This window comes from Tiliqua scincoides, chromosome 1 (genome assembly GCF_035046505.1).
Source record: "Tiliqua scincoides isolate rTilSci1 chromosome 1, rTilSci1.hap2, whole genome shotgun sequence".
NCBI lineage: Eukaryota > Metazoa > Chordata > Lepidosauria > Squamata > Scincidae > Tiliqua > Tiliqua scincoides.
The window spans coordinates 294,099,188-294,125,023 of NC_089821.1; the positions used below are offsets into that span (position 1 = coordinate 294,099,188).

The following is a 25,836-nucleotide window of genomic DNA, read 5'->3' on the forward strand; positions in this document are numbered from 1 at the left end:
TTTGACAACTTCTCAAGTGGCCTTTGAATTCCAGGGACAATGCCAGGATTCCCCATCTTTTTGCCTCCTATTTGCCAACACTATGTCATACTTTCTTCTTCCAGATGCAGCTTTAAACACAGTTCAATGCAGGCACTGTTTTCCTCCTGCCTTATTTGGGGGCTGTTCATTTTAAATAACTGCAGAACTTCTTGGCGCAAGTCCAAATCGATACCAAAAAGTACCACCCACAGCTTATCATGCCGGACTGATGTTATGCCACTTAACAACAACTTTCTCTGGGTTAGCAATGGTGTCTCTCCATTGATCTGCAGCTTCACTGCTGTTGCTGTCACTACTTAGCCATACCTGCAGGGGAAAAAGCATGCAAGAAATCATTACAAAAAGTCATCTTCAACAAAATTTGCCTTAATCACTATACAGTGATATGTATAGTGAACAAATCACTATACAGTGAACAAATGTGTACATCAATGCATTTTGTTTAAAATAGATGGGATTTCTAGATTTAAAAAGATATGGCCCAGATGAGACTCAAGAACTGCTTCTGACCTGTGGCCTGGATTATAATGGGTTCCTCAAATTCTTTTCTTTAAAAGAAAAAAGCATTTGTGCTGCAGGAAGACCATTCTGCCACTCAACCTTTGTAAGCCCACAATTAAGTGGGTAATACAGATTAGGAAAATATCATAAAGGCTGCAAACTTTAACACTTAATTTTTGTGACCATTCCAGAAAAACAAAGACATCAATACAGGTGTCAAACATTAGCACAGAAGAGAGTCGTGCAATTTGGAATTGTTCTGAGTGCTTGCATTTCAGGTCTGCATATATCACTCTTCAACCTCTCAACACTTTTTAGTTTGTACAGTGTCAAAGTTAGCTTCAGGACAAGCAAGCGCAATACAATGCTTTATGAACTTTACATTCGTTAACTGCTTGAAATTTTGGTTTTTAAACACACAGTAAAACATTTTTGTGGGTTTTTTAAATGCCTCAGACTGAACTTTCATGGGTATTACCTGCTATTTATCTTGGACACCCAGCTTCTGCAGATTTCATGGCTTTGGTGCTGTTTAATACATGAACCTTATTAAAATTAAAAGCTACACGATGTACAGCAATAGAAAGTACATAGGCTGGGGGTGGACAACTTATTTGCCAGTCAATATCGCATCAGAGGCGTTTGACTACAGGATTGAAAAACTATCTGCAGCTATTTTAGTATTAAAATACTGTTAATAATACTTTACAAAAATTGATGGGCACCATCCAGCCACAGTTGTCCCTTTAAGTTCCTTTGTTTTCCAGAGGAGACAGATACTTAACTTCTGTTAAATGTAACAGGAAAATTAAAGTTAAAAACATATGTTACATTGCACTGCCCAAATTAGTCATTTTTTTTTGGTAAATGTTCAGGATTCTGACTGGAATCGATAATTAGTGCGTTGGGCACTGGCGTTGGGCGTTGGTCAGGAACCAGCCAAAGTTCTATGTCCATTCGAGAGGCCACCTAGATGACTGAACAGGCCTCTTAGGACTGATGGCAGTGTCCAATGTGTCATCTGGAGTGGGTGACAGGGACAACTGAGGGGTCAGAGTATGCCTCTTCCCCAGAGCCCTCAGGAACCTGGTTCTGGCACTGTCCATGGATTTCACAAGAGTTTCATGGATTTCACAAGAGTTGCAATCTGTGTCACCGTTAAAGAAATCTTTCAGTTACAAAAGATACTAGGATCAGTTTAAAAGGACAAAGTTTGTCTCACAATATTGCATTTACCTAATCAGATTTATGGCACAGTGGAGTAATCTTAGCTTCGGAACAAAGCACGTGCCCATAACAGAGTATGGGCGCAATCCTAACCAACGTTCCAGCACCAAGGTAAGGGCAATGCAGCTCCGAGGTAAGGGAACAAACATTCCCTTATCTTGAGGCGGACTGTGACGACCACCCAACTGCAGGATGCAGCACATACCCCATTGGCACAGCTATGTCAGTGCTAGAAAGTTGGTTAGGATTTGGGTCTATGTTGGCAAAAATGAATTAATATATTCTAGATGGTTGTGGTAGGTAGAGGTAATAAAATAAGGCAAAATACACTACCAGCATATCCCAGGCACAGAGGCTATACAGTACTTCATCACTATAATCTTTACATCATGAGTACCGTCATAAGATTGTTAACAACTTGGATAGTAACCGTAATTTCCTATTGGTTTCAATATTTCACTTTAATAAAAACACAGAACAATCTTGTGTGAATCTTGCCCTACAATCAGGAAGTAATACTTAAAAATACAGTTTTGTCCTACTTAACAGAAGAAATACCTTCTGACATTTCCTTCTGCCCAGCACTGCAAATAACATCTTCTTGTATAGAGAGGCTAATAAAAATCAAGGTGAATGCATGGCAGTGAATGCAATACATGCATGGCTTGTTTCCTTTTAGAAAGTCAACTGCTGGATTTTTATTGTTAGGTCTTTTTGACTCAATACTGCATAATAATAACATAGGCCAACACACTTTTTGCTTCCTTGAAATGTTACACCAATTCCTGGGTATATTTGGGATGCCAATTCCAAAAATGGCATCTGTTTTGCCCTATCACGTCTAGTTTTGGAGATATAGTATAGCTTCCTTAGTGAATGGTTCAAGCAGCTTCCTCATGAGGAAGCCTACACCATGGCTTATCTGGTGTGCTCCCTGGGGCATTTGGTGGGCCGCTGTGAGATACAGGAAGCTGGACTAGATGGGCCCATGGCCTGATCCAGTGGGGCTGTTCTTATGAGGAAGCTGCTTGAACCATTCACTATTGAGGCTATACTATATCACCAAAACTAAATGTGATAGGGCAAAACGGATGCCATTTTTGGAATCGGCACCCCAAATTCTTATCAAACCACCATAAAGTTTGGGAAAAACTTTTCTGACCCTCAATTTTGTAGGCCTGTGTAATTTAGCCCAGGAGTACCAAACATAAGACCAGGGAAATCTGGGGATTTTTTGAGGTCCCTGCCACGCTCTGCAGAAATTGCTGAGCCATCTTCAGAGCAAAATAACTGCTGCCTAAGTAGGGCAAAGAAGCTCATTTCATTAGCGGCTGGTACTGCCGCTATTTAGCCATTCTTCTCTCATTCTATTCTCCAAATGGCAGCACAAGAAGTGTAGAGAATACAGGAGAGTAAAGGACAGGTATGTGCAGTGGAGTAAAGAATCTGCAGTTTGTGAGCATCTGAACTGCAAGTGAGTGGAGAAGGGATGTGAGGCACACAGAACCAGGAAGGGAACCAGATTTGAGTGACAAGAACATCTGCGTAAATGGAAACAATTATTTGAATGTGGCACGGTGGAATGGGGAATGTTTATGGTAACCAGAGTTGCTGTAAAAAAATATGAGTGCGGACTCTCAATATCTACTGGGTAGAAAATGTAGGTCTCCATTCCGCTTGTGTTTGACATACTGATCTAACATCTATGCAGGTAAAAAAAAAGGGGGGGGGCTTCCTGGGATACAAGTGTTGCTTACTAACTCATAAGGTGCTGAAGGAAGCAACCTGAAGTTGAAATCCACAAAAATTTATTGAGAAATCTGATTTTTTAAACTAACATAATAGGTTAACAGAAGACCTTTTGGTTTTTTTTAAAAAAGGCAAAGTTGACCTAACTGACTTTATAACCTGAGGATTCAGGTTTGCTTCCAGTTCAGAGAAAAATTAAACAAACCAACCTGTCCCAGAAAGTGTTTTCTTCCTACTGAACTTCTACTGTAGAGTTTGATGAAGAAGTTAATCCCATGTTCATTCTGGCTCAGTGGAAAAATCATAGTTTCTCCCCATTTCACATGGCGGCTCACTGACTTCAGTAACCGGGTCTTCTTCTTATCAACCAACCCTTCAGTGCTAAACATTGCAGCCTTCACAAAAAAACCTAGCAGAGGAAATAACATGCAAAAAAGTATTTAACACATTTACCCCAGGCGCATTTTAAATAAGCAACTGCAAGAAAATATAGGCAGCTAGGAAATTGTCTTACCCTCAACCAGAACACTGATCCTAGCATACTGTCTAGACTGACTGGCAGTCGATTTCCAGGCTTCAGCTAAGGCCTTTCCCTGCCCTGCCTGGAGATGACAGGTATTCAACATGAGACCTTCTGCATATAAGCATGTCTTCTACAACAGAGTCACAGCCCCACCTTAATATGCTAATATTTTATCAAAACTAGCAAAATATCTTGCATTATGCTGGGCAGCAAAAGGGACCTTATATTGCAGGGATGGGAAGGAATGCCTCTATGCACACAGAGACACAGTGACAACCCCTCCACTTTCTCAGTGTAGCCAGACCCATCCCTAGAATCAGGATGGAGGAGGGATAGTTTCTATCACATATTGACACTACAGGAACTTTACTTTTTCCCCACTGAAGTGAATTGCAGCTAGTCATTTATAAGGAGAACATAAGAGGGATACAGAGAAACACCACCTAATCCCATGCATGTCCACTCAGAAATAAGTCCCACTGTGATCAGTGGGGCTTACTCCCAGGAAAGTGTGCATTGGATTGCAGCCTTAGGGTGCAATCCTAACCCACTTTCCAGCACCGGCATAAGGATAATGCAGCTCTGAGGTAAGAACACAGACATTCCGTTGCTCCGAAGAGGCCTCCGTGAGTGCCACCCAACTTCAGGATGAAGCACACATTCCACTGGCACCGCTATGCCAGTGCTGGAAAGTGGGTTAGGATTTGGGCCTAAGTGTTCTAAAACCACAGGACTGATCAATCACCCATCCAGACCAGAGAGTGTAAATAATATTTTTACACGTCAGTATTAATACAGCAGAAAATTAAAAAGAAAACAAGTGTGTTGCTTGTTGAAAAAGTGTGTTGAGAAAAAGGGAAAATAACCTTACTCCAGCAGGACACCTATTGGAACCAACACTGGCACAGAAATAAGCCTATATGGAACAGAGAATGGCTGAATTGAAGGCCTGTTTTGCCTGTCAGAGAATTTTAGAAGAGGACAAGAGGACTGCATCACTTACCTGAAGAAAGTGGTCTGGATGAGCTTGGGAGATTCTGGGCTTCAAGAATTTGCAACTGGATCCGGCTGTTTACTGCTTGAAAACAGGTGCCTATTTTCAGTTCTGCAGGACACACCTGGTGAGAGAAAGAAAGCCACACATGTTCCTTTTGCATCTGAGCCAAGTTCCACAAAGCAGAAAGAAAAAGTACGCTGGTGTTTTCTATTTTGACACACCAAGGATGCCATCTCACTTGCAAAATGCTGAGATCTATCCTTCAATTGGATCATAGGACTGGCAGACATTGCGGCATATTCTGGGCTGAAAAGCTCCCATATCAATGTACTCTATTGATAACGTATCAGTATCAAGGCCAGAAGCCAAACAGTGGCAAAAGTACATGCATGGAAACTTGCACTATGTCTGTGAATTTTAGATTGTATCCTACATGCTTCTTTTCTGGTTTTTTTGGCCAATTTTTGCCAATTTCCCCTTCCGCCTGCAGCCCCCTGAAAATCTGTTTGAGGGCTAGGGAACCCTCAGGATCAGATATTTAGAAGGTGCAGGGGGCTGCAAAAGGAAGGGGAAATGAGCAAAAATTGATTCCTCTGCTCAAACAGAAGTCCAACACTTTAATGTTAGTCCTGTAATACTTACACATACCCTGCATCGTAACCAAGCATACTCTCTAAGGGCGCAATCCTAACCCCTTATGTCAGTGCTTTCCAGCACTGGCATAGTTGTGCCAATGGGACATGTGCTGCATCCTGCAGTTGGGTGTCACTCACAGAGGCCTCCTCGAAATAAGGAAATGTTTGTTCCCTTACCTCAGAGCCTGCATTGCCCTTATGTCAGTGCTGGAAAGCACTGACATAAGGGGTTAGGATTGCACCCTAAGTTTTGCTTCAGGATAAGAAATTTTAAAGAATAAAAAATAGGAGCACAGTACAATACAAATAATTTAACAATATTACTAGGAACATCTAATCTACAACGAATTATTTCATGCAACACAAAAGGATCTTGGGACAGCTTATTGCAACCCATCAGTCAAGGAACACATGCACTTCAGAGTTATGCTCTTTATATCTTACTGATATTTAAACAAAGAATACATTTTACTGTATTCAGTAAACAGAATACATTTTACAGAAGATTCATTTTACTGAGATGTGGTTCTGTATATTACTTGGTCACTTGGTATCTGCAGTGGATCTGTTCTGGGACCTCCCCCCCGCCACCAAATTCTACTGATATTTAAATCTGGAGCGTCTGGAGGGTCTCATAACACCTTCAGACTCGACCAGAAGTCCTCCAGTTGCGGGTTCAACATCTGTGGATACTGAAATCTGTGGATTCCGAGCCCATGAATAAGGAGGGCCCCTGCACATTAGATTCAAGAGCCTCAAGAACCTATTTGGAACAGACATCTTCCCAGGAATAATCAGCCTGTTACATCATTCCAACACACCTAGGATTATACATATTACATAATCTGTGGAGGAAGGAGTCTGTTCTGTGATGCAGCTCAGAAGGTCTACTATTACAGCTCAGATATAGAGGCAGTGCGTTTAAAGTCTAGGTTGTCAAGGCTTAGGAATTAGTACCTCTTGAAGTTATCAGAGAATAGGCAGCACTTGGGAACAGGCACCAAGTTATAAAAACGTTATCCTTTTGTGTGTGCTTTCAGGATTATGGCGGTTGGTTACATAGTGTTTACAAAAGGATCTATTACAAGATCCTTGTCAGCACTCAGAAGTGCCCAGCAAAAATAAGCCAATATTAGTCCCAGACTATTTCCAAATCTTCCTAGAAGTTCTAAACATCGACTTACAGAAGTTTTGGAAGGAGGTGCTATCATCAACCAATAGTCAGTTTCTTGAGAGCTGAGGCCTCGCAGTGGCAGGCCACACTCTCCTATGGTTTTCTTCCTGGGAATACGAGCTTGTACTTTGAACACTAATCTTGCAGTCTGTAGGAGTTGCAGTTTGATAGCAAACACAAAGGTTTCCATGAATTCAATGTCCTAGAAAGAAAGGACAAAAATGACAGAACAGAGCAATCAAAATGTTAATCTTAATAACGGACACCCCCATACCACTACAGAATATCTGCTTGCCAATGTCACATTAAACATAAATAGGGCTGTTCCTGTGATTAAACACCTAGATTTTCATCTTTTATGCTATTTTTGCACTAGCACTAATCCAACAGCAGTATGTTTGATATGAACAGAAGTGGTGTGGGCTAGGAACACAGAGTGGCATGCACCAGGCAGGCTGCAGGCTGTGCTCCTGGTAAGTAAACGGATGGGGTGTGTGCATGCATGCATGCACTCTCCCCACATGTATGGACAAGTATTCACACATGCAGGGGCCACACTGGGGACTGAGGCAGCACAGGGGCAAGCTTTGTAAGGCGAAGGACATCTTGAGCCAACCCCATCTCTATCCAACTTCCAGAGGGGTAGCCACACAAGTCTTTTGTTGCCAGTACAACGAACAATTTCATGATGCCTTATAAAACTAGCAAAAAGTCACTGTACAAGCTTTCTAGCTTCCACATGGATCTGATAAACAACTTCTAGTCCTTGAAACCTTTGCTTAAGCTTACAATATATTTGATAGCAGTTAAGATACCACAGGACTGTTCATCTGATCTCTCAATATTTTTATAGACCTCTCTAAAGTATCCACTTAAGCTGTTTTTTTTTTTGTTTAACCTACTTGGTTACAATTGAATTAGACATTATTTGCATTATTAGACTTATTTCTAAGATAAGTGTTTCAACCTGTTATCACTTTCTGTCCATTTTCCAGCTCTACAATATTTTATTTGATATGGGTGACCAAAATGGTTGGGGGAGGTGGTAAGCTTTGCTTCTGTGTGAACTATTTATTCAACTAGCACTGGATGTTCCATTGCTTGGGTGGCATGGGAGGAGAGTACACAAAGGACATTCTAAAAATTACACAAAGAAAAGTAGACAAAAAATGCATTGATCAATGGGTAGAAGTTGCACTGCTCATCGCAACAACCCAGTAGATGCCTGCAATACAAAATTACACTCTATACAACAATTATAATAGTAGCGGATATGTGATGTCAACAGAAGTGAAATATCAAGGGAATACATTAAGACAGTTTACAACAGATGGATAACTGCACATCTGGTATGCTGAACCAACGGCATGGAAAAGCCTCAGGAGGATTTGGCTATTCCAACAAAGAAGCTACTATTTAAGAGAGCCCTGTGCCTTTTCCCTTAATTCCTATTGCTTTTCATGCAGAGAAACTGACATACAGACAAGAATTCAAACAGAAGATCTGTGACAGCAGTGATCAAGCTGCTATGGATGGTTCTAAGAGGAACTCATGCTGTCACACAGTGAGCCTCTCAAAGTAAAAATCAAACAAAACCCAGCACACACAACTGCTCAAGCCTCCCCCAATTTTCATTTTAACAGATAGACATAACTGGAGTGACAGATGTTGACTCTTGTCCTTGGCTCAGAGGCAAGCAAAACAAAGAGATCACAGCCACATGCTTCACAATATGTTTTGCTGCACATGGGGAAGGACCCTAAAAAATAAGCACACGCACACTCTGGAAAAATAGTAACATTGCCAACATTTTTCTGGCAAAGGAGATCTTGGAGACTGAGGCTAGCTCTTATCTCCCTTTCAAGGACTGCCATCACAAGAGCTGATGACCCCCTCATGACCCCATGCCTATATGTGGTATGACTGCAAACTAAAAACCAAACTTCAACAATAGCTAGGTACCTGCTCCATTTTTGGAAGCTGGAGTTGGACAGTTTCTTCTTCCATGGAGCCCCCATTGGCAAACTGTTGAAGGCATATGAACACTGCCAAAAAAATTTGCAGTCTCCAAATAAATCACACCATTGCCTCCCAGCACTGACAAATGCCAGAAGTGACAAGGCACACAGCATCTTCTACTGGATACCAGTCAGCCACTGCAACTCCTGACCCAATCAAGACTACAAGCGGGATGATCAAGGTTGTACCTCCTCTGAGAGTTAGACGGTCCACTTTGCCTTGTGAAAAAGACTGTTTTTCCTGTAATGTCTAGAAACAGGACACTTTATCCGATGTTACTCCAGTGTCTCTGCTTTACAGAAATCGAGCTAATTCATATACAGAATAACTTTAAAATGCTTTACAGGTCACTTACATTAGAAGCTTCTTTGGCTGAGCATCTGAAATGCACTGGCTTGGGCAGCGTAAGGATTCCCTTGACAGAAATATGAGGGTTTTCTCCACAGCTAGATGACCAGCTCAGATCTTTGCACTGTAACATTGAAAATTGAGGCTGAATTTAATTAAACGACTAAATGACTTGCCTGCTTGGTTTTTTTTTTTTACTACAAGTTTTGTTTCATTAATAAAACAAATTCCAAAGGACGCAAAGCTCTTCATTAATCTACAACCGGCCCCTTTAAGCCCTCTGGGGCGACTGAAGCTTTGCTCTGGTTGCGTTGGGGGGGGGGCTTTCTGCCCACTGTCTCTGTGGGTCTCAGAATGGCCATTTCTGGTCAAAAAACACCACTCCCGGTTTCCTGAGGGAAACCAGAAGTGACATTTTTCAGCTATTTAAGGCATTATGAGGCCCAGGGAAGGCCTCAGAATGCCTTATACGGCAGAAAAATGTCACTTTCTGTTTATCTTGGGAAACTGGAAGTCGGGTTTTTGGCCAGAAACGCCCATTCTGAAGACCACAGAGACAGTGGGCAGACATGCTGCCTCTGTGGTTTTTAGAAAACTCGGCTCCACATGGCTCCGGGGGACCTGTGTTGAGCCAGATCAGCAGAGGTAGAATCTGTGGATATGGAGGCCCACCTGTATGCGACAAAATACCAGGAACAGAATAAGATACAGAAAGTAATATCTCATATTAAGGAGAAACTATGAATACTCCCCATTCCTTTATTTCATAGCGAAGTATCTGTTCTATATACTTTGTCAATCTATCCCTGCATATGTTGAATGCACCATTCCTGGTCAGACCTGACCACAGTGCAGTTTAGGCAAAGGTGAGACACAAGTACAGGGAGAAGATGATGACAGTGACCTGTATTCAGCAGAAGCAGGTCTACTAGCGGTTCAGGACAGTGAACAACCTGATGAAGAAGCTTTTATAGAGAACAGAGTATACCATCTGACCTGCTCAGGCCTTTGGGACCAAAGGGGCCTTACTGACTAGTCTCCCTGTAATTCTCACAGAACTGAGTAGTGGTTGTGATGGCAGTAGTTCCCCCCTCCATTTTTTCCCCCCCCCAGTAAAAAGGGCTTAATTAATACTTTAGGATTGCACCATTATAAGCCAGGCACATGTTTTATTGTCCAGAGGATCAAACACCTTCCTCCAAGGAGGTTTTCAGCCTAGCTTGCCACTCCCTTCAGGAGTTTCCTTGAACCCAGATGGGCATCTCTGTCCACTTGACAGAAGTCAATTAAGGGTGCTCAGGTGACCCTTACCTAGCCAATGAGTTAGAATGGTGACAGCACTGAAAAGAAATTATATAAGGTTAAGCTAAAAAAGGCTCTTGGCTTCTGAATGAAAGCTGACTATAACTAGGAGCTCCCCATTCTCTAGAAATTGAAGCAACTTCCTCCCCTTATTGGAACATACAGGACCATAAGGAATCTGCCTCAAATAATTTGATGCTAGGCAAGTAGAGTCAGCCCACATGTAAGGGAGTTAAATTCTGAAATCAGAGTGTAAGATGAAAAATTGCATGCAATCAAAATTATCCTTAAAATCCAAAAATATGTACTGTCTCTTTAAAAAATTAAGTCGCACTACCAGAGAGATGCAGAAACGAAGACGACTGAGGGGTCAGCATATCCATTCTTCAATCTCAGACTCACTTCAGGCTATATATGTGAGCGGAATCACCCACATTATTTAAACTTATTCTGCCCCCCCCATGTGTGGGGGGTTGCTTTGAATACATTTTCTTATACCTTTCCCTAAAGATGTGTCCTGGTTGCAAGCACCCAATGCCCCAGAAAGACATTTTGGGCCAGCAGAGACATTGAGATGTGGAGTGAGATTGGACACCCTTCTGGGGCCTTGCCTTTGACCTTTCACCATAAAAAATTTTCAATCTGGTGGCAGCCTTCCAAAATTCCTCTGTATTTGGAAACTTCACACTCAAGACATGGCATAAGAAACAAGGAGGTTTCAAGGAGAAACAAGCCATGGTAGGTATGAGCAAGCTCCTGGTTTTAGAGGAAGGCTGCCTCTGATTGCCAGATGCAGGGGAGAGCACCAGAACGCAGGTTGTGTCTGTTGTCTTGTGTGTTCCCTGGGGCATTTGGTGGGCCACTGTGAGATATAGGAAGTTGGACTAGATGGGCCTTTGGCCTGATCCAGCGGGGCTCCTCTTATGTTCTTAAGGAGGTTAGGTATTTAAATTTTCAAATTGTTACCTCCTTTCAGCACTGTAGTGTATGAGGGCTGAATCTAATCCTAATGTCACAAGTTCAAGGCACACTATGGGTTTAATTTCTAACAACTTACTAGGCTTACTTACGTGCAAGACTGTGATCCAGATCTGTTCCACAGAAGGAACGTAGCACAGTTTCACATTCAGCCTGCCAAATTCTCGTTCATCTCCAGATAATGTGATTGTATCTTAAGATAAAACCAACATCTCATTTAGTACTTGTTCAAAGAGAGAGCAAAACATTGTTTAATTTGGTAAACCAGGATAATGATATTTTGTTTAAGAGCAGTCTTACTACATATTTTCACTAGTAATTCATAACGCTTGCTATTGTCAGAATCCAGAGAAGTATTACAAGAATATGGTTTGATTAAGGAGGGTTACAAATGTTATTGTTATGTGTTTCAACTATGGGGGGTGATTAAAGTAATAACACCTTCATTTGAGGCTTCTTGGAATTAAGATATTTATTTAAAAAATTTCTACCCCACCTTCCTCCCACAAACTGGGGGCACCAAGGTGGCTTACAACACAATACGAAGTGAAAGTTTAAAACAAATACTAAAACATAAAACAGATCAGACCCAATGGATCACACAAAGCTATTAAAATTACATTCATTATGAGTGCCAAAAAATATCAAATTAACATTTTTTCCAGACTGAGCAGAGCATCAAAGCCTTAACTTTACAAGTTGACGTAAGTGGAAAAACTGGAATGTCAGGGTGAAGCCTCAGCTAAAACAGCATATTAGACTTTCATTTACAGGCAGTCCTTTACATAAAGGAGAATTTATATGCGTTACCTGCTACGTCAGTTAGTACCAGGAATATATGCTGTTTCTACAGGTTTCAACTTACTTTTGCAGGGATAAACAAACTTGGGTTTGAATCTTGATCAAGCTCCAACCTACACTGTACCTGTTCCCTACCAGAGTCTGTCATTTATCTGAAATCTTGATGCTAGTGGAACAAAAAGCACCTCTGTTTCAAAGGAAGCTATAAATAAAAAAGGTACCAAAATGCTAAATTAAGATTTTCTCTAGTTCTTGGCTGGGAACTGGTGAAATCAAAATAGCTGCAGGAAACTGCATAAATTATGATGTAATATATGATTATTTCAAATTTTTACTTTAAAAAAATGGATTGAAAGTAGCACAAAATCATTAAGGACCATCCTTTCCACACTGTCACTCCACAGTACTCTCCACTGAAAATGAAAGCCTAATGCTTTAATTGTCAGTCTTGTCAACACGTACTCTTCTAGGACCCTATAGCTATCTAGATTCTAGCAATGGTCTCCAAACTGGAGACCATTGGGCAGCTGAAAAGCCCTCCCCATCCTAGCTAGTGCTTACAGTTCCTCCATACTGCTGCTGCTCCTGGCACCCCGATCTGGATTCAAGGACGCTCTGGGCAGTCACATCTATAGGCTATTGCCAATAGCCCCAGTGGGCTTTGCAACAGGATCTCCAGGCAGACGCGACTGCCCAGAGCATCCTTGAGTCGAGATCAGGTGCCAGGAGTGGTAGCAGCAGCGCAGCGGAACTGTAAGCGCTGCTCACACGGGGGAGGACTATCTCCGAATGCCGAATCCGGCCCTCAGACCAAGGTTCGGAGAGCCCTGATTTAGAGCAGCTGTTTTCAACCACTGTGCCATGGCATACAGGTGTGCTATGAATGATCTGCAGGTGGGCTGTGGCAGTTTGGGGAAGGGTCATATATTAGTAGTGCCATTGGGGGATGTGAGCCCCTGGCTGGCAGTGCAGTGTGCCTTGTCAATTGTCAAAAAACTAATGGCATGCCTTGACAATTTTGAAAGTCACTGATCTGGAGTACTGAAAAGCAGGAAGAATATCATGACTTAAGCAATACTGCAAGCTTCAACAGACTGCCTGAGCAGCACACCAGAGTTATTTCTGCAAAGTCTGTGAAACACAATTTAGGAACTGTGGTGGTGCATAGCTTATCTTTGATACACTTGTGCATGGAAGGGCTGAGGTGGTTCAAGTGCTCACAAGCCTTTCACAGAAACAGAGGAATATATGAATAGCTCTGAGCATACGTTTTTATGAAACTTCAGAGATAGGTGTGCCACCCAGGACTGCATCAGTATGCAGCCCTCTGTGCACATAATCTGTTTGCAGTAATAAAAAGTACATACTCTTGATGTCACGTCTAAACATCCAGTTTACTGTAAATTTTGAAACACGACGAGCAAACAGCATTTATTACCTAGACTCCTGTTACTACCTTGCGAGTCTTTCATGGAAGAGGTACTGCTTGGAACACTGGAGACTGAGTCATATCTCTGCAAAAAAAAAAAAGAAAAAGTGCCTGCTCAGTCAGTTACCAGAAAGCAGCATGATCACCTGTACAAACTCAGAAAGCTCGCAAACAGTTCTGCTAATAGCAAGGAATGTAAACTACAGAGGACTCTCTGCTTCCGAGGATCCCATATCCTGCACAAGTGACTGGAAGGGACTTTTGGTTAGAAGGTGCAACTTCCAGTTTGATTGGAAGTAGCTTCCAGTCATTTCTGGTGGGCCAATTCTAAGGCCTGCAGAGGGCAACAGAGTGAGTAGCGAGCGTGGCACAACCAAGAAGAGGCTTCTGGAGGCTCCAGATAAGACACTGTGGTGAGCATCACACTGCAGTATCCGCATAATTTGTTTGGTTCTGTAGGGGTTTGGTTCTGGAAACCCCTATGGATAAGGAGGGCACACTGTATTAGAAAAGACAGAAAATGGGGCTTTTTTGTTTTTTGTCTGAATGCCGTTAAACTGTGTGCAGAAGTGATGAGCAAAGGCATGTGTATACAATCCCACATACAGTTAAGCTGCTTACATCCCACTGAAGGTTGATTCCACGGTAGCTTTTTTGTATGGAATTGTCACCCTTTGTTCACTCATTCTTTACTGATAATTCAAGTTCACTTCACTATCTTTTGCTTTTCAGAGTTGTCCTGCTGTGGTTTTTCAGACTTCTGGAAGCCCTTTATTCACTAGCCTAACTTAAGGGGAGCCGAGGGGGGTACAGGGCCCCAGGTAGCATGCCTGGAGGGGAGGCAACCTGCCTGTTGTGTCCAGGAGGTCTTCTGAGTCATAGAGAGGCAGCATACAACCTGGCTTATCTTTGACTCTGGCAGGCACTTCTGGTTTTCACAAATTCTGAGTCACAGGAGTGGGGTGGGGGCAGGTGAAAGTGCTTCTGGAAAGTCTGGGGTCACTTCCGAACTGGAGCATTGAAGTGTGGGGATTGGACTGCTTCCCTGGGAATGACTATTGGAGCTGGGACCTCTGCAGGGAACTAACAAGGTTGGGTCAGTAGTTATGCCAGAGGCCAAAGACAGAGGTGGTTCTGAGAGGGATGCTGCCAAAGTCAGAGAGGGAAGCTGACTTGTTGTGATCTTGGCTTTCTGGTATCTGACCCCCGCCATGGTGTCACCCAGTGTGGTCCACACCTCCGTACTCATGTCACTGGCTACCCCAACAGTGTTTACATGTGAACTCTAACCAGCCGTTTTGAGTGCTTGGCAGGGAGAGAAAGCAGGGTAAAAATCCGGTAAGTAAGTAAATCTGGAGCTTGTTTACCAGGATTCTTAAAAGAACAAAACATTTTCCACACAAAAGTCTTAATATTAGTGGATGTTGCAAGCGTGAAATTAACAATGCTTAAAAAGGAAACAATTCAGCCTTTAAGTTACGAAGAGAATTTACCTGGATGAATCGCTGAGGTGGACTTGTAAGATCAAACATAGAATGACTAAGAGAGGATGAACCAGGCAACGTGCTACTCCTTAAGTCACAAACTGAAAAGAGAAACAGACAGGACAGCCTTTATCTAAGTTTCAGGAATACAGTCCAGCTGCAATACCTGTAACAGAACTGGGATCAGATTGTCTAAAATAAAACAATCATATACATGGCAATCAGATTCAAAAGTAAATGAGATATTAGTGTTGCATTCCAAGAACAGGAAAACATGCCATACTGTCTGGACCCTAATTCCAAACATTTACACTAGTGTTTCTATACTACTTTTAATTTGCAGATTTTGAAATTCTTGTTTCATTACTTCTATGGATGAAACTCTCAAGTGCTGCCCTCACAACCACCGTGTTTTAATGATGCTGAGAAAGCATAATATGCTACCAAAGCAGCCCCACTCAGTCTCACATGCTGCCTGAGCCAACCCCAGAATGCCACCTTTCTCCCCCCCTTTAAATTTGGTGGTGAAGGAAGTAGCCAAGCCCACCGGACCAACCCACCCTTTCCCTTCCACTTCTGCTGCCTTGGGCACAGCATCCTTGGCTCTGCCCAGGGCCTGTTTGAAACAACCTGGGAGCATGTTACCTTCTCAGCGTGCTCTGCACTTCTGGGTCATTCCAAACAAACCCCTGCAGAGACTGAGCCCAAGGCAGCCAAAGGAAAAGGGGGCTGCTACTCCTCTCCATCTCCTAGTGCACCTGGCTGCTTTCTTAAGCAATTAGAAGGAGGCACATGGAGAAACAGACGCAGCAGCGGCAGGGTACTTTCCCTTCTTCCTCCAGAGATGCTGGAGAAAGACAGTGACTGCTGCTGCCTAGTTCCAATTCCCATTGGCTTTGCAGAAGATATGAGTACAGACTAGAGCACCTCTGTTGACAGTGGGCTTGAGGGGATGACAGGAAGGCATGGGGTGAGGCCTGCCTCTCATTTTGCTGCCTCCCCAAACGTCAGACCTTCAGTCTGTGTCATCGGTGGGCCAGCCCTGTTCATAGATAAAGGACATAGATTGTGGCTGAACAAGGACTTTTGATATGAACCCAAAAGGCCTGGCTTCAATGTTACTATTTGGGGCACACCCGCACTCTTACTGTTTATTCCATCAGCAGAAGTTGAAGTGAAGTGGTAAAAAATTGTTAGGGCAACATTACCTGACCCATATAGCTTTCTATTGTCCAATTTTGCTGAACTGTGATGAGTGAAATCTGGAGAGGTAGGCTGTGGGTGCTTCTGCATGTAGAATGGATTATATACTACATCTACAAGGGGTCCTTGCTGATATGCACTGGAAAGTTCTGATTTCCGGTCACCGAAAGATGTTACAGCAGAACCTGTGAAGCATGATGTATCTTGTTAGACAATGTAGTATTTCATTACAGTCGTGTATAAAGAATGGGCAAGAAGTCAGAATACAGAGTAAAAAACCCAGATGTTTCCTCCTCTCTCTCCCCTCCCCCTCTCTCTGTCTGTCTAAACAGAATAGCAGCTGAGTGGGAACTAGTTTAATAAAAATATGAAAAATCTGTCTGGACCCAAATACTTTCTCAGTATTGCTTCCAAGGAATACAAAATTCTTAAGGGGGGTGGGGGATAGAAGTAGACTACTTTGAACAGCCGTTGACATTTACAGAGCTTTGCATTAAAAAGTTAGCTAAGTATCCTAGCACTTTAGTTAGAACTATTCTTAGAGATGTATTTGTGTGGCAATAGTCATGCAGAACCCAGACATGAGCTGGCTTACATCCAAAAAAGCATGCAGTCTAAGGGGTGATTTAAATGCAATGGTGCCACAGGGAGAACGTTTATCCACATTAGTTCCTACACATTTATACATGAGTGCTTTGCTTATGCACCAGCAGCATGCCAGTGGTGCATCCATCTGGCTCACAGTTGCTGGCCTGCCAAATCCTGCATCCATATGGCCGAAAAACATGCGGCAAGTGCTTTTTAAGTATGTTGTCAACAACATGAACACTCAAGAATAACTAGTTCAATTTGAGAACCCTATGTTTGCTTTTGTAATGTGTAGTTCCAACCTGACACTAATACGGAAGGATGAAAAAGGAGACAAGAACTGAACTGCTGCAAATAGATGACAGTAAAACCCTTTATCCTAACAGAGAATAGGGGCATGCAATATTCCTCTGAACTGCTGAGCACTCTTAATTAGATTCTAAAACCAAGGTTTTCTGACTTCTTGCGATAGAGGAATAGACATGATCTTGTACTAAAAATTCAAATGAGTAAATAAAGTTGCAATGTGACTGCAAGCTGTTGGCAGAGCTCCGAACAAGAGGCTTAGTAATTTGCCTAAAATTATCACGTGTGTGTGTGGGGGGGGGGGGGGAGGCACAGGCAGCACAGTCAAAAGGTTAAAGTACAGAACTGTGTTATGTAAAATTAGTAGAATTTAAAGGGAGCCCACTTGAAAAACACAATTACAGCATTTCAATTTCCTTATTTTTTAAAAATTCCACATTTCACCACGGAAGATAAAATTTACATAATGCATGGCAGAGTAAAAGTTCAGTTTACTATACTTATGCCCTAATCCTATCCCCTGCCATTGGCGCCATGGAGGTGCAAGTTGAATTCCTAATTGATTCAGAACTGCAGCTCAATCAGCTGCCTTTGAAATAATTCCTCCAGTCATAAACAGGCTTTAATAAACATTTCTAAGATCACTACCAAAAGGCTGCTTTAATTCCACACTGTTGTTTTTTTTTTACCTTGAATTCCTCCGAAGTGTGATGGATTACCAAGGTTCCTAGGCTGAATGTAGGCAAGCTTGAATTGAGGAACCACAAAGGGCACGTCCTTGCCACCTGGTGGGAGCTTGGAAAGGAGATAATCTTCTGAACAGCCGACCTGCCCTTTCACCGACACAGAAGACAAGGGAGGCTTCTCCGTAACATATGATTTATATTGGGCTGCAGCTTCAGATTCCTTCTCCAGAAAGGCTATTGTTGAACATAAAAACCATGACACTCAGTCTGAAATGAACTTTTGTGTTTTAACAGGATCATGGGCAATACTTTTTTCCATCCTGTTGGCTGCATCCAAAGAGCAATGTGTAGCAAGTATATTAAGCTTGATAACATTTCACTGGTTTTAAAGTACTGAAATGCAATCCTTTTCAAGTTACTACAGCCAGGGCCTCTAAGAGACATTTTATCAGGGAGTACAAAGCTTATTTTGGGCCCCTTCTCAAAGTGGGAGGGGGTGAAACAGAGTGGGGGGTAGCAATGGGGGTGGGGAGAATGGGGGCAAAACAGACAGAGAAAAAGTGGTAACAGTAGGAATAGTATTTGGAGCCCAGGTCTACCAGTCTTCCCAATGCAGAGCTCAGGTCTACCTGCCCGCCCGGCTTTGGCAGCTAGATACAGTAATACAGAAAACCAACACACTCCTAAGACTCTCTAAAATCTTTCAAATATAGAAAATCATTGCAAGAGATTAGTGTCATTGTATTTAGGCTCACATTATAACGGAAAGTGTCCTGTGTACACCAAAACTGACTTCTGCAGCAGCTGCAGTCTCGCAGCTGTGTTGCTGAGCTCCTATACACTCCTTCGTGGTAAGCAAATCCACTAGCAAAAGAGCTACTGTAGCAGGTCAGTTTCCTCTCAGATGCCACACTGTTAAGGAATGGATGCATTCCTGGGTCTGGCGTGTTTGGTTTGTGGCAGTAGTTGCTGCCATGTACCCACAATAATGCCTCCAGCATCCCATGTGGGCAGTGAGTATGGGTGAGATTAGAAAATGTCAGATCCCAGGAAATTTCTATGCCCCCTCCTTTGGCTCCTGGGTCCCCTTTCTGACCCTGGGCCCGGGTACAAATTTCTCCCTTTACCCCCCTCTCCTAGGCCCTGACTACACCTAAAGCAGATAACTGAAGTAACCTGTCAATGAACATTGTAACAAATACAAAATGTAATTCTAAGCATGATAGCATAAAATAAATCCAAATAACCTGAGCTAAGAATTACCATGCCTAGTCAAAGACACTCTCAATGTATTTTGAAAGAATGAAAGAGTAAAATGAAGGTATTTCTGGGGTTAGAACAAGATAAGTGGTCTACAAAATACAGGTTGCATGCATTATCCAACTACTCAGACAATAGCACTGGACAACAACTTCTATTTAAGAAAGGACAATTTGCTGTATTAATATATAGTTTCTCAATTTTCCAGTATCATGTTGTGCAAGTGCACAACTGATATTCACACATTTCACTCCTAATAAAAATGTCATACAAAAAAAAAGACTACAGCAAAAAGGGTTTACATTCCAAAAAAAGACTGCAAGTTCTCACAATGGTGAAAAACCATGTCTTCGTTTTTATATACTGTATATCAAACTAACAACCAATATACAGAGCTACTAATTTGCATGGCTTTTAACTTAACTCACCATTTTGCTTTTCTTTCTCAAAACACATACACCCACTGCAGCAGTTCTTGATGTATTCGAGTGCCATTACTGCTTCTGATGAAATATAGAATACATACAGGAATTTATGAAGAAATCAGCCTTGAAAATTAATCACCCATTAGATTAGAAATGCAGATTAGATTTTTTTTTTAAACATCTGCCCACTTTGTGCACTATCTAGTGCACTGCTTAGATGCACAATGTCTTAAAACAAATAAAATTGGTGCCACTTGCTTTGTTGTGGGTAGGCGAATTCTGCTCTTCTTTGTCTAAATAATAGTTTAACTCATCTACATGTATATCCCACAACATCCTATGTTCAACAGAGCTTACAACCATAAAAATAAGTTTAAAAACAAGCCGTTACAAACATCCAAAATGGTAGAGGCTAAGTACCTAGCTAAGCAGACTTTGGTTTTCAAATGCATTCTAATAAGGTGGGTTTGCAAGCCCCTATATCAGCCATCATGGGGGCCATCTTCAAAAAATTCATGTTCCCTGCTGACATCAACTTGACCATATGCAATGAAGGAATATGCAACAGGGCACCCAGTGTGACAGAAAAGTGAATATTGAGGACCAGGTAACATCTGAACAGGGAAAGTTTCTGTTTGTAGTCATGCTCCTAGGCTGGAGTGCAAGGTCCCTGTAACCAACTTCCAATTAGTGCATACTAGGTCTGAGAAAACTGTGGAGGAGGCCGCTTCACAGCGCCTTTCGATACCGTACCAACTACCAAGTGGGTTTCAAGGCCAATTTGATTAACAACAAGGTACAGCTGTGAACTTCTCAGGTTAGGAGGGGGGATTCCACCATGAGTAAGGAGGCTTGTGGCACGTCCACCCCTTGAATGTTCGGCTGGAACCGAGTTCTGATTGGTGGGTTGGTCAGGAGACCTATAAAGGTGAGGGAAAAGAGCTTTTCTTTGTTCTAGCTTTGCTGATGGGGCCTCAGCTTTGACGATTCTGGCAAGAGGGACCCAACTTGACTGCAGCAAGATGGGTTAGACTGGACTTTGGAAATTTAAGACTTTGGTGAGTGATAGTTAGAGTTAGGAGCTATCTCTTTATTGTTTTATTAGTGCTGAGTGTTGCATTGTATTGGTATGCTCTATCCTAAATTCTAAAACCTTTGACTGATGCAGTGCTGTATGTATAACTGTTCTTTAAATCTATATTCAATAAATCCTATCTATTACAACTGACTGAATTATTGGGACTGGTGAAGCGAAGGGGAGTGGTTGTGGGATTTAATCCAGTGTGACTGGGTGGAACCTGGAGACCCAGTATTAGGAGCCTGCTCCCAGGTTCAAGCTGAGTCCAAAGGGGGGGGGGGGCTCAGGCTGGAGCACGGCTCAGGGGAGGGTTCCCCAAATTTGGCCTGGCTACCAGGATTGGAAGCTCTACGGTTAAAGAGAAATTGGTAACTGGAATTGGAAAGACCTTAGGGGCGTCAGGTGGTTATACGGGTTTATGGCCACTTGATTACCCTAAGGGCAATCAACAGATTACATGGCCCATAAAGGAGGGTCATCTTGATTGTCACACCCAGTACATATCTTAATTGGCAAGGGAAGAAACATGTTGGGAGTACGAATCCCATATGCATGCATGTCCCAGGGCCTATGCATGGCTGGAAGAGTCAGTAGAAAAGAAGCAGCTGTGCATGAATAGCCGGCGGGGGGGGGGGGGGAGAACGGAAAAGGCTGGGGAACAGTACTTGTCCCTCTTCACCCCAACATAATGTCTTTTCTAGTGGCTGTCATTGGTGTTCTTCTGCATCTTTTTAGACTGTGAGGCCTTTTAGGGCAGGGATCCATTTCCTTTTTTAATTTTTTCTGTAAACCACTTTGTGAATTTTTCTTGAAAAGCGGTATATAAATATTCACAATGATGTCATCACTAGTATTCAGCGAATTAAATGTTAGTATTAACCCATTTCTGCCCAGCCCACAGGTGTACACATTTGATCCCTGTTGCATATTTATTTATTTATTGGTAGAATTTATATCCCGCCTTTCCACTCCAGAAAGGAGCACTCAAGGAGCATATATGCAAGGTTGGGCAGAAATTGCTTAATTTGATCACTGTCTAGTCTTGCACGTACACTGCAAGATGTCATGTCTTCCTATTCAAATTTTTTATGTATCAATTTATCTCAGGTTGCTTTTGGCACACAATAGATTTATTTAGGGCACAACCAAGTCTACTCAGAAGTAAGTCCTATTTTGTTCAATGGGGCTTACTCTCAGGAAAGTGTGGTTAGGATCGCAGCCCAAGTCTTTATTCTATTTAGTGTGACCTATTCAGAAAAGCTCTTTTTTATGCAACTCTGAATCATTCACTCTAATAAAAGTATGCAGCATTAATTACATTCATTTAAATTTGCTCAAAAGGAGCTCCATATAAAAGATACAGTCAGAGAACATCAAGAATGTTTTAGGATAGCGATTGGACTTATACTATACTATCCCAATATATTTCCTTTACAATAGAGGGACTAGCGCACAAAATCCTAGCAGTTACAGACATCAAACACATGTAGCACACTTTCCAAAAGTCCTGTCTATGTATTTAAAAATATATCTATATTCCAAGTGCCAGAAGACAGAATATGCTCTAGTGGAGATCATGCTATGCTGACAAAACTTTAAAGTTGTGGATTGTCTTCCTCTCCTCAGAAGGCCATGCACCTTTTCCTTAGGGTGTTACTTTTGTTCCAATGAGTACAATACTAGTGGAAAGTAGTAGCATTAGCAGCTAGTAAACTAGAGCATGCATTTTCTGCCAAAACTCTGAATTTCTTTTTGGGTCAATATCTAGAACTGTTAACAACAACAACAACAACAACAGGTATTTATATACCGCCTTTCTTGGTCTTTATTCAAAACTTTATTCAAGGCGGTTTACATAGGCAGGCTTTATCTAAATCCCTATTTAAATAGGGATTTTTTACAATTTCAAAGAAGGTTCTTTCTTTCAAGAACTACTACATTCAAGGTGTTTCATTCCGATCTGGCTTCACATTCTGGCCTCCATCCTCCCATGCTCTGAGCAGATGGAATTGCTCGGCTTCAGCTTGTCAGCTGCTCCAAAGTCGCATGGTGCCGGTGGCCTCGAACTGGCGACCTTGTGGATGTTATCTTCAGGCAGACGGAGGCTCTATCCTCTAGACCAGACCTCCTGCCCTGTTAACTATATAACTGTTTACTATAACTGTTTACTATATTTTAGTTATAGGTAGATGCCATGTATATTTCACCACTAAAAAAAGGAGCAAGAAGAAAGCAGAGTGAAGAAAGGCAAAACTGCATTCTGTTTTGTCCTCAATAAGATTACTACAAATGCTGAACAGAACTTTGTTGAGCCTGAAATTCCATATTACCCCACCAATTCAGTTGCTGAACTGTTGGTGGTTATTCACCTACACACGCAATAGTCATGCCCTGGATAAGCCACAGATGACAGACGATATCCTAGACTGGCAGTGTGGTTGTACTTCACAGCTCACACATTTCCTGCAGAGAACACCAGTATAGTCATGGAAGACATAAATGCTTCACAATGTGAGAAGCAGCTCTATGGGTGCATGTAGAACAGCTCTTTTGGGGCACTGAACTACTGTATTCCACACAGAGCCTGCTTTCTACCTTTGTGGGTTCTGAACTACGCAGTGCAAAAGGGGTGTTCATAGCGCTGTTGGAACAAGCACAGTCACAGAACTGATATTAGCACAGGTCTCTTCAACACTCCTACTCCTGCTGCAAGACAAGAAAAAGCATAGCAGCAGCAGCAAGGAAGGCACCGGTATGCATGTAAGTTGAACTAGGCTGACAATTTGCTTGCGCATGTGCCCTGAGAACAGCGATTAGTCCATGTTTAACTATTCTTCAGAGCTATTCAGATTTTCAAGTGTCCCAAGAAGTTCCCAGGAAATATTCAAAATAGTTCTATGTGAGGCAGCTGTAGCTCACCCAACCTTTCTAGTCCAAAGCATGAACAAATAAAAGAGCTTTTATTGTGGAAGAGTCACACTAGCAACTTGCAGCTTTGTTATCATGCCCAATTTTTCTCCTAAGAGGAAATGCTTCTAAATAAATGGTGCTTCTACAAGGAAACGTTTCACTTTCACAAGGGGAAAAAATCCCTCTGAAACAGGTCACGTTCTCAAACATGCACTGAGTTATGAAGAAAACAGCAGACCAACAACACCATAAGATGCTCCAGGTTTGTTTTTTTTTATGACAGATGTGGGAAATAGAGTTTTCATCAACAAGCAGACAGACACAAGAAGACAGTCTGATGTAACTTACATGGCAATAACAATCACACAGAACTAGGAGGTTCTGTGTGGTGTTGGAAGCTGACTGGGTGACACCGCCCGACATTTTTATATGCACGTGTATGTGGCGCTAGGTGCATGCTAGGTGAGCAAGACCCAGCCCTGTCTCGTGGCATTTTGCTTGGGCTGATGGAAGGTTCCGCAGACTGGTTACACCTTACTTTATCTGCAGATTTAAACTTGTGCATATCCTGGGAGCTTCTCCAAGTAAACAAAGCAGTTAACATCACCAACAAGGTGCCTTCACCTTTGGCTTCCTTCACCAACTTCACTGTAAACTCCATCAGGCAAAGATCTCCAAGGATACTGCCTAGCCTTCCTGAGTTTGCTTTTCAAGCCCTTTCTTGCTCTTTTCCTGACCTTTGAATGAGGAGCTCTCTTGGCAGTCTAGCCCCCAAATCTCTGCAATGCTACAATCATCTCAGCAGATATGGGTAAGTAACCTTGGCCATTGGCAACCCTCACTATTGGCCCACAATTCCCACCCTCATCTATCTTTTGTATCTCATTTGCAGTCAAACTGATAACACATTTAATGGTTCTGTTTCTTCTTCTCCTGATGTGAGCTTGGGAGAACTTAGAACTCCTTGCTCTCTCTTTTACCAAGTTGAGCGGGAGGCTTTGCCATCAGCCCCGGACTTCAAAGCAGACTACCTTAACTCTCACTGCACCTTCTCAAACACCTGTATTACCCAAAGGAGGCAGGCGCCCATTTGAGCAGCCATACCATAGCAGTGGTATGGTAGCCATACCATAGCCATAGCCATACCATACCCATAGCATACCATACCATAGCCATAGCAGCAGTGCTAAGTAAGAGAGTGGGAGAGACGAGCCCTACCACTGCAAGCGAGTTAAGAGTTTTGATGGCCCATTGGTGCCGAGTCTGGTGCAACAAGAAACGAAAGACCGAGAGCCCAATCCTATCCAACTTTGCAGCTCCGATGCAGCCATACCAATGGGGTGTTGTGCTACATCCTGGGGGGTGGCCGTCACAGGGGCCTCCTCAAGGTAAAGAAAACATTTGTTCCCCATACACTGGGGCTGCATTGCAGCTGCATCAGTGCTGGACGTTGAATCAGATTAGGCCCTCGGTCTTGGTCCCAAACACCTTGGTGCCTTCCTGCAACTTCTTTTTCTTCACATCAGTCACTCTCCTCTCCCCCTTTCTTCCTACTAACACACAACCCCCAATTCTTCAGCCCTATCCCCCCTGGTTAACCCTCCTGATTTTCCTATGCATCCCTCCTTTTTCCCCACCCCTTCTGTTTGTGCCATTACACTCTCCCTTTTCCTTATAACAATGGTTCTCACACATTTAGCACTGGGACCCGCTTTTTAGAATGAGAATCTGTCAGGACCCACCGGAAGTGACATAATCAAGCAGGAAAATTTTTAGCATTCCTAGGCTGCAATCCTACCCACACTTACCCAGCAGTATGTCCTATTTAGTATCATTGCTAAAGAACATACATAGAAGTTTGTTAAAAGTACAGGTCCATAACATTTCCCCAAATGCAGTCACATTTGGTAGCATCAAGTCAAATGAAATACTGAAATGAATGGGGACCCACCTGAGATTGGCTTGCGACCCACCTAGTGGATCCCAACCTACAGTTTGCGAAACACTGCCTTATAAGGATTTCTTCCCATTACCTACTACTTAAAAATTACTGACGCTTAGGGCCTAGTTGTGCAAGGGATTGTTCTGTACACTGCATGTTCTTTTTTATTCCCCTTCCCAATTACTGTATTATTATCCCCACAATAAAAGCTGTCGTTGTACTTTTAACC

At 42.5% G+C, this 25,836-nt stretch overlaps 1 protein-coding gene across 1 annotated transcript; it reads right to left on the reverse strand.

Moving 5' to 3' along the window:
• Positions 1-237: 237 nt before the first annotated feature.
• TC2N (tandem C2 domains, nuclear) lies at positions 238-19,747 on the reverse strand. Its single transcript, XM_066628461.1, has 11 exons — positions 19,681-19,747; positions 17,996-18,226; positions 16,418-16,597; positions 15,219-15,310; positions 13,735-13,810; positions 11,588-11,688; positions 9,223-9,339; positions 6,859-7,050; positions 5,046-5,160; positions 3,729-3,928; positions 238-348 (listed from the first exon to the last, which is right to left on the reverse strand). Exons 1-11 carry the CDS (start codon positions 19,745-19,747, stop codon positions 238-240), a joined length of 1,482 nt encoding a protein of 493 aa, XP_066484558.1.
• Between the last annotated feature and the right edge of the window lie 6,089 nt (positions 19,748-25,836).

Excerpts from the sequence above, each read along its gene's own strand:
- TC2N (XM_066628461.1), bottom strand. The coding sequence starts at position 19,747 with ATGGCACTCGAATACATCAAGAACTGCTGCAGTGGGTGTATGTGTTTT. Across the intron at positions 11,689-13,734 it reads AGGTAGTAACAGGAGTCTAG|ATACAATCACATTATCTGGA; the intron begins GTAATAAATGCT and ends TTTTATCTTAAG. Across the intron at positions 7,051-9,222 it reads CAGCCAAAGAAGCTTCTAAT|GACATTGAATTCATGGAAAC; the intron begins GTAAGTGACCTG and ends CTTTCTTTCTAG.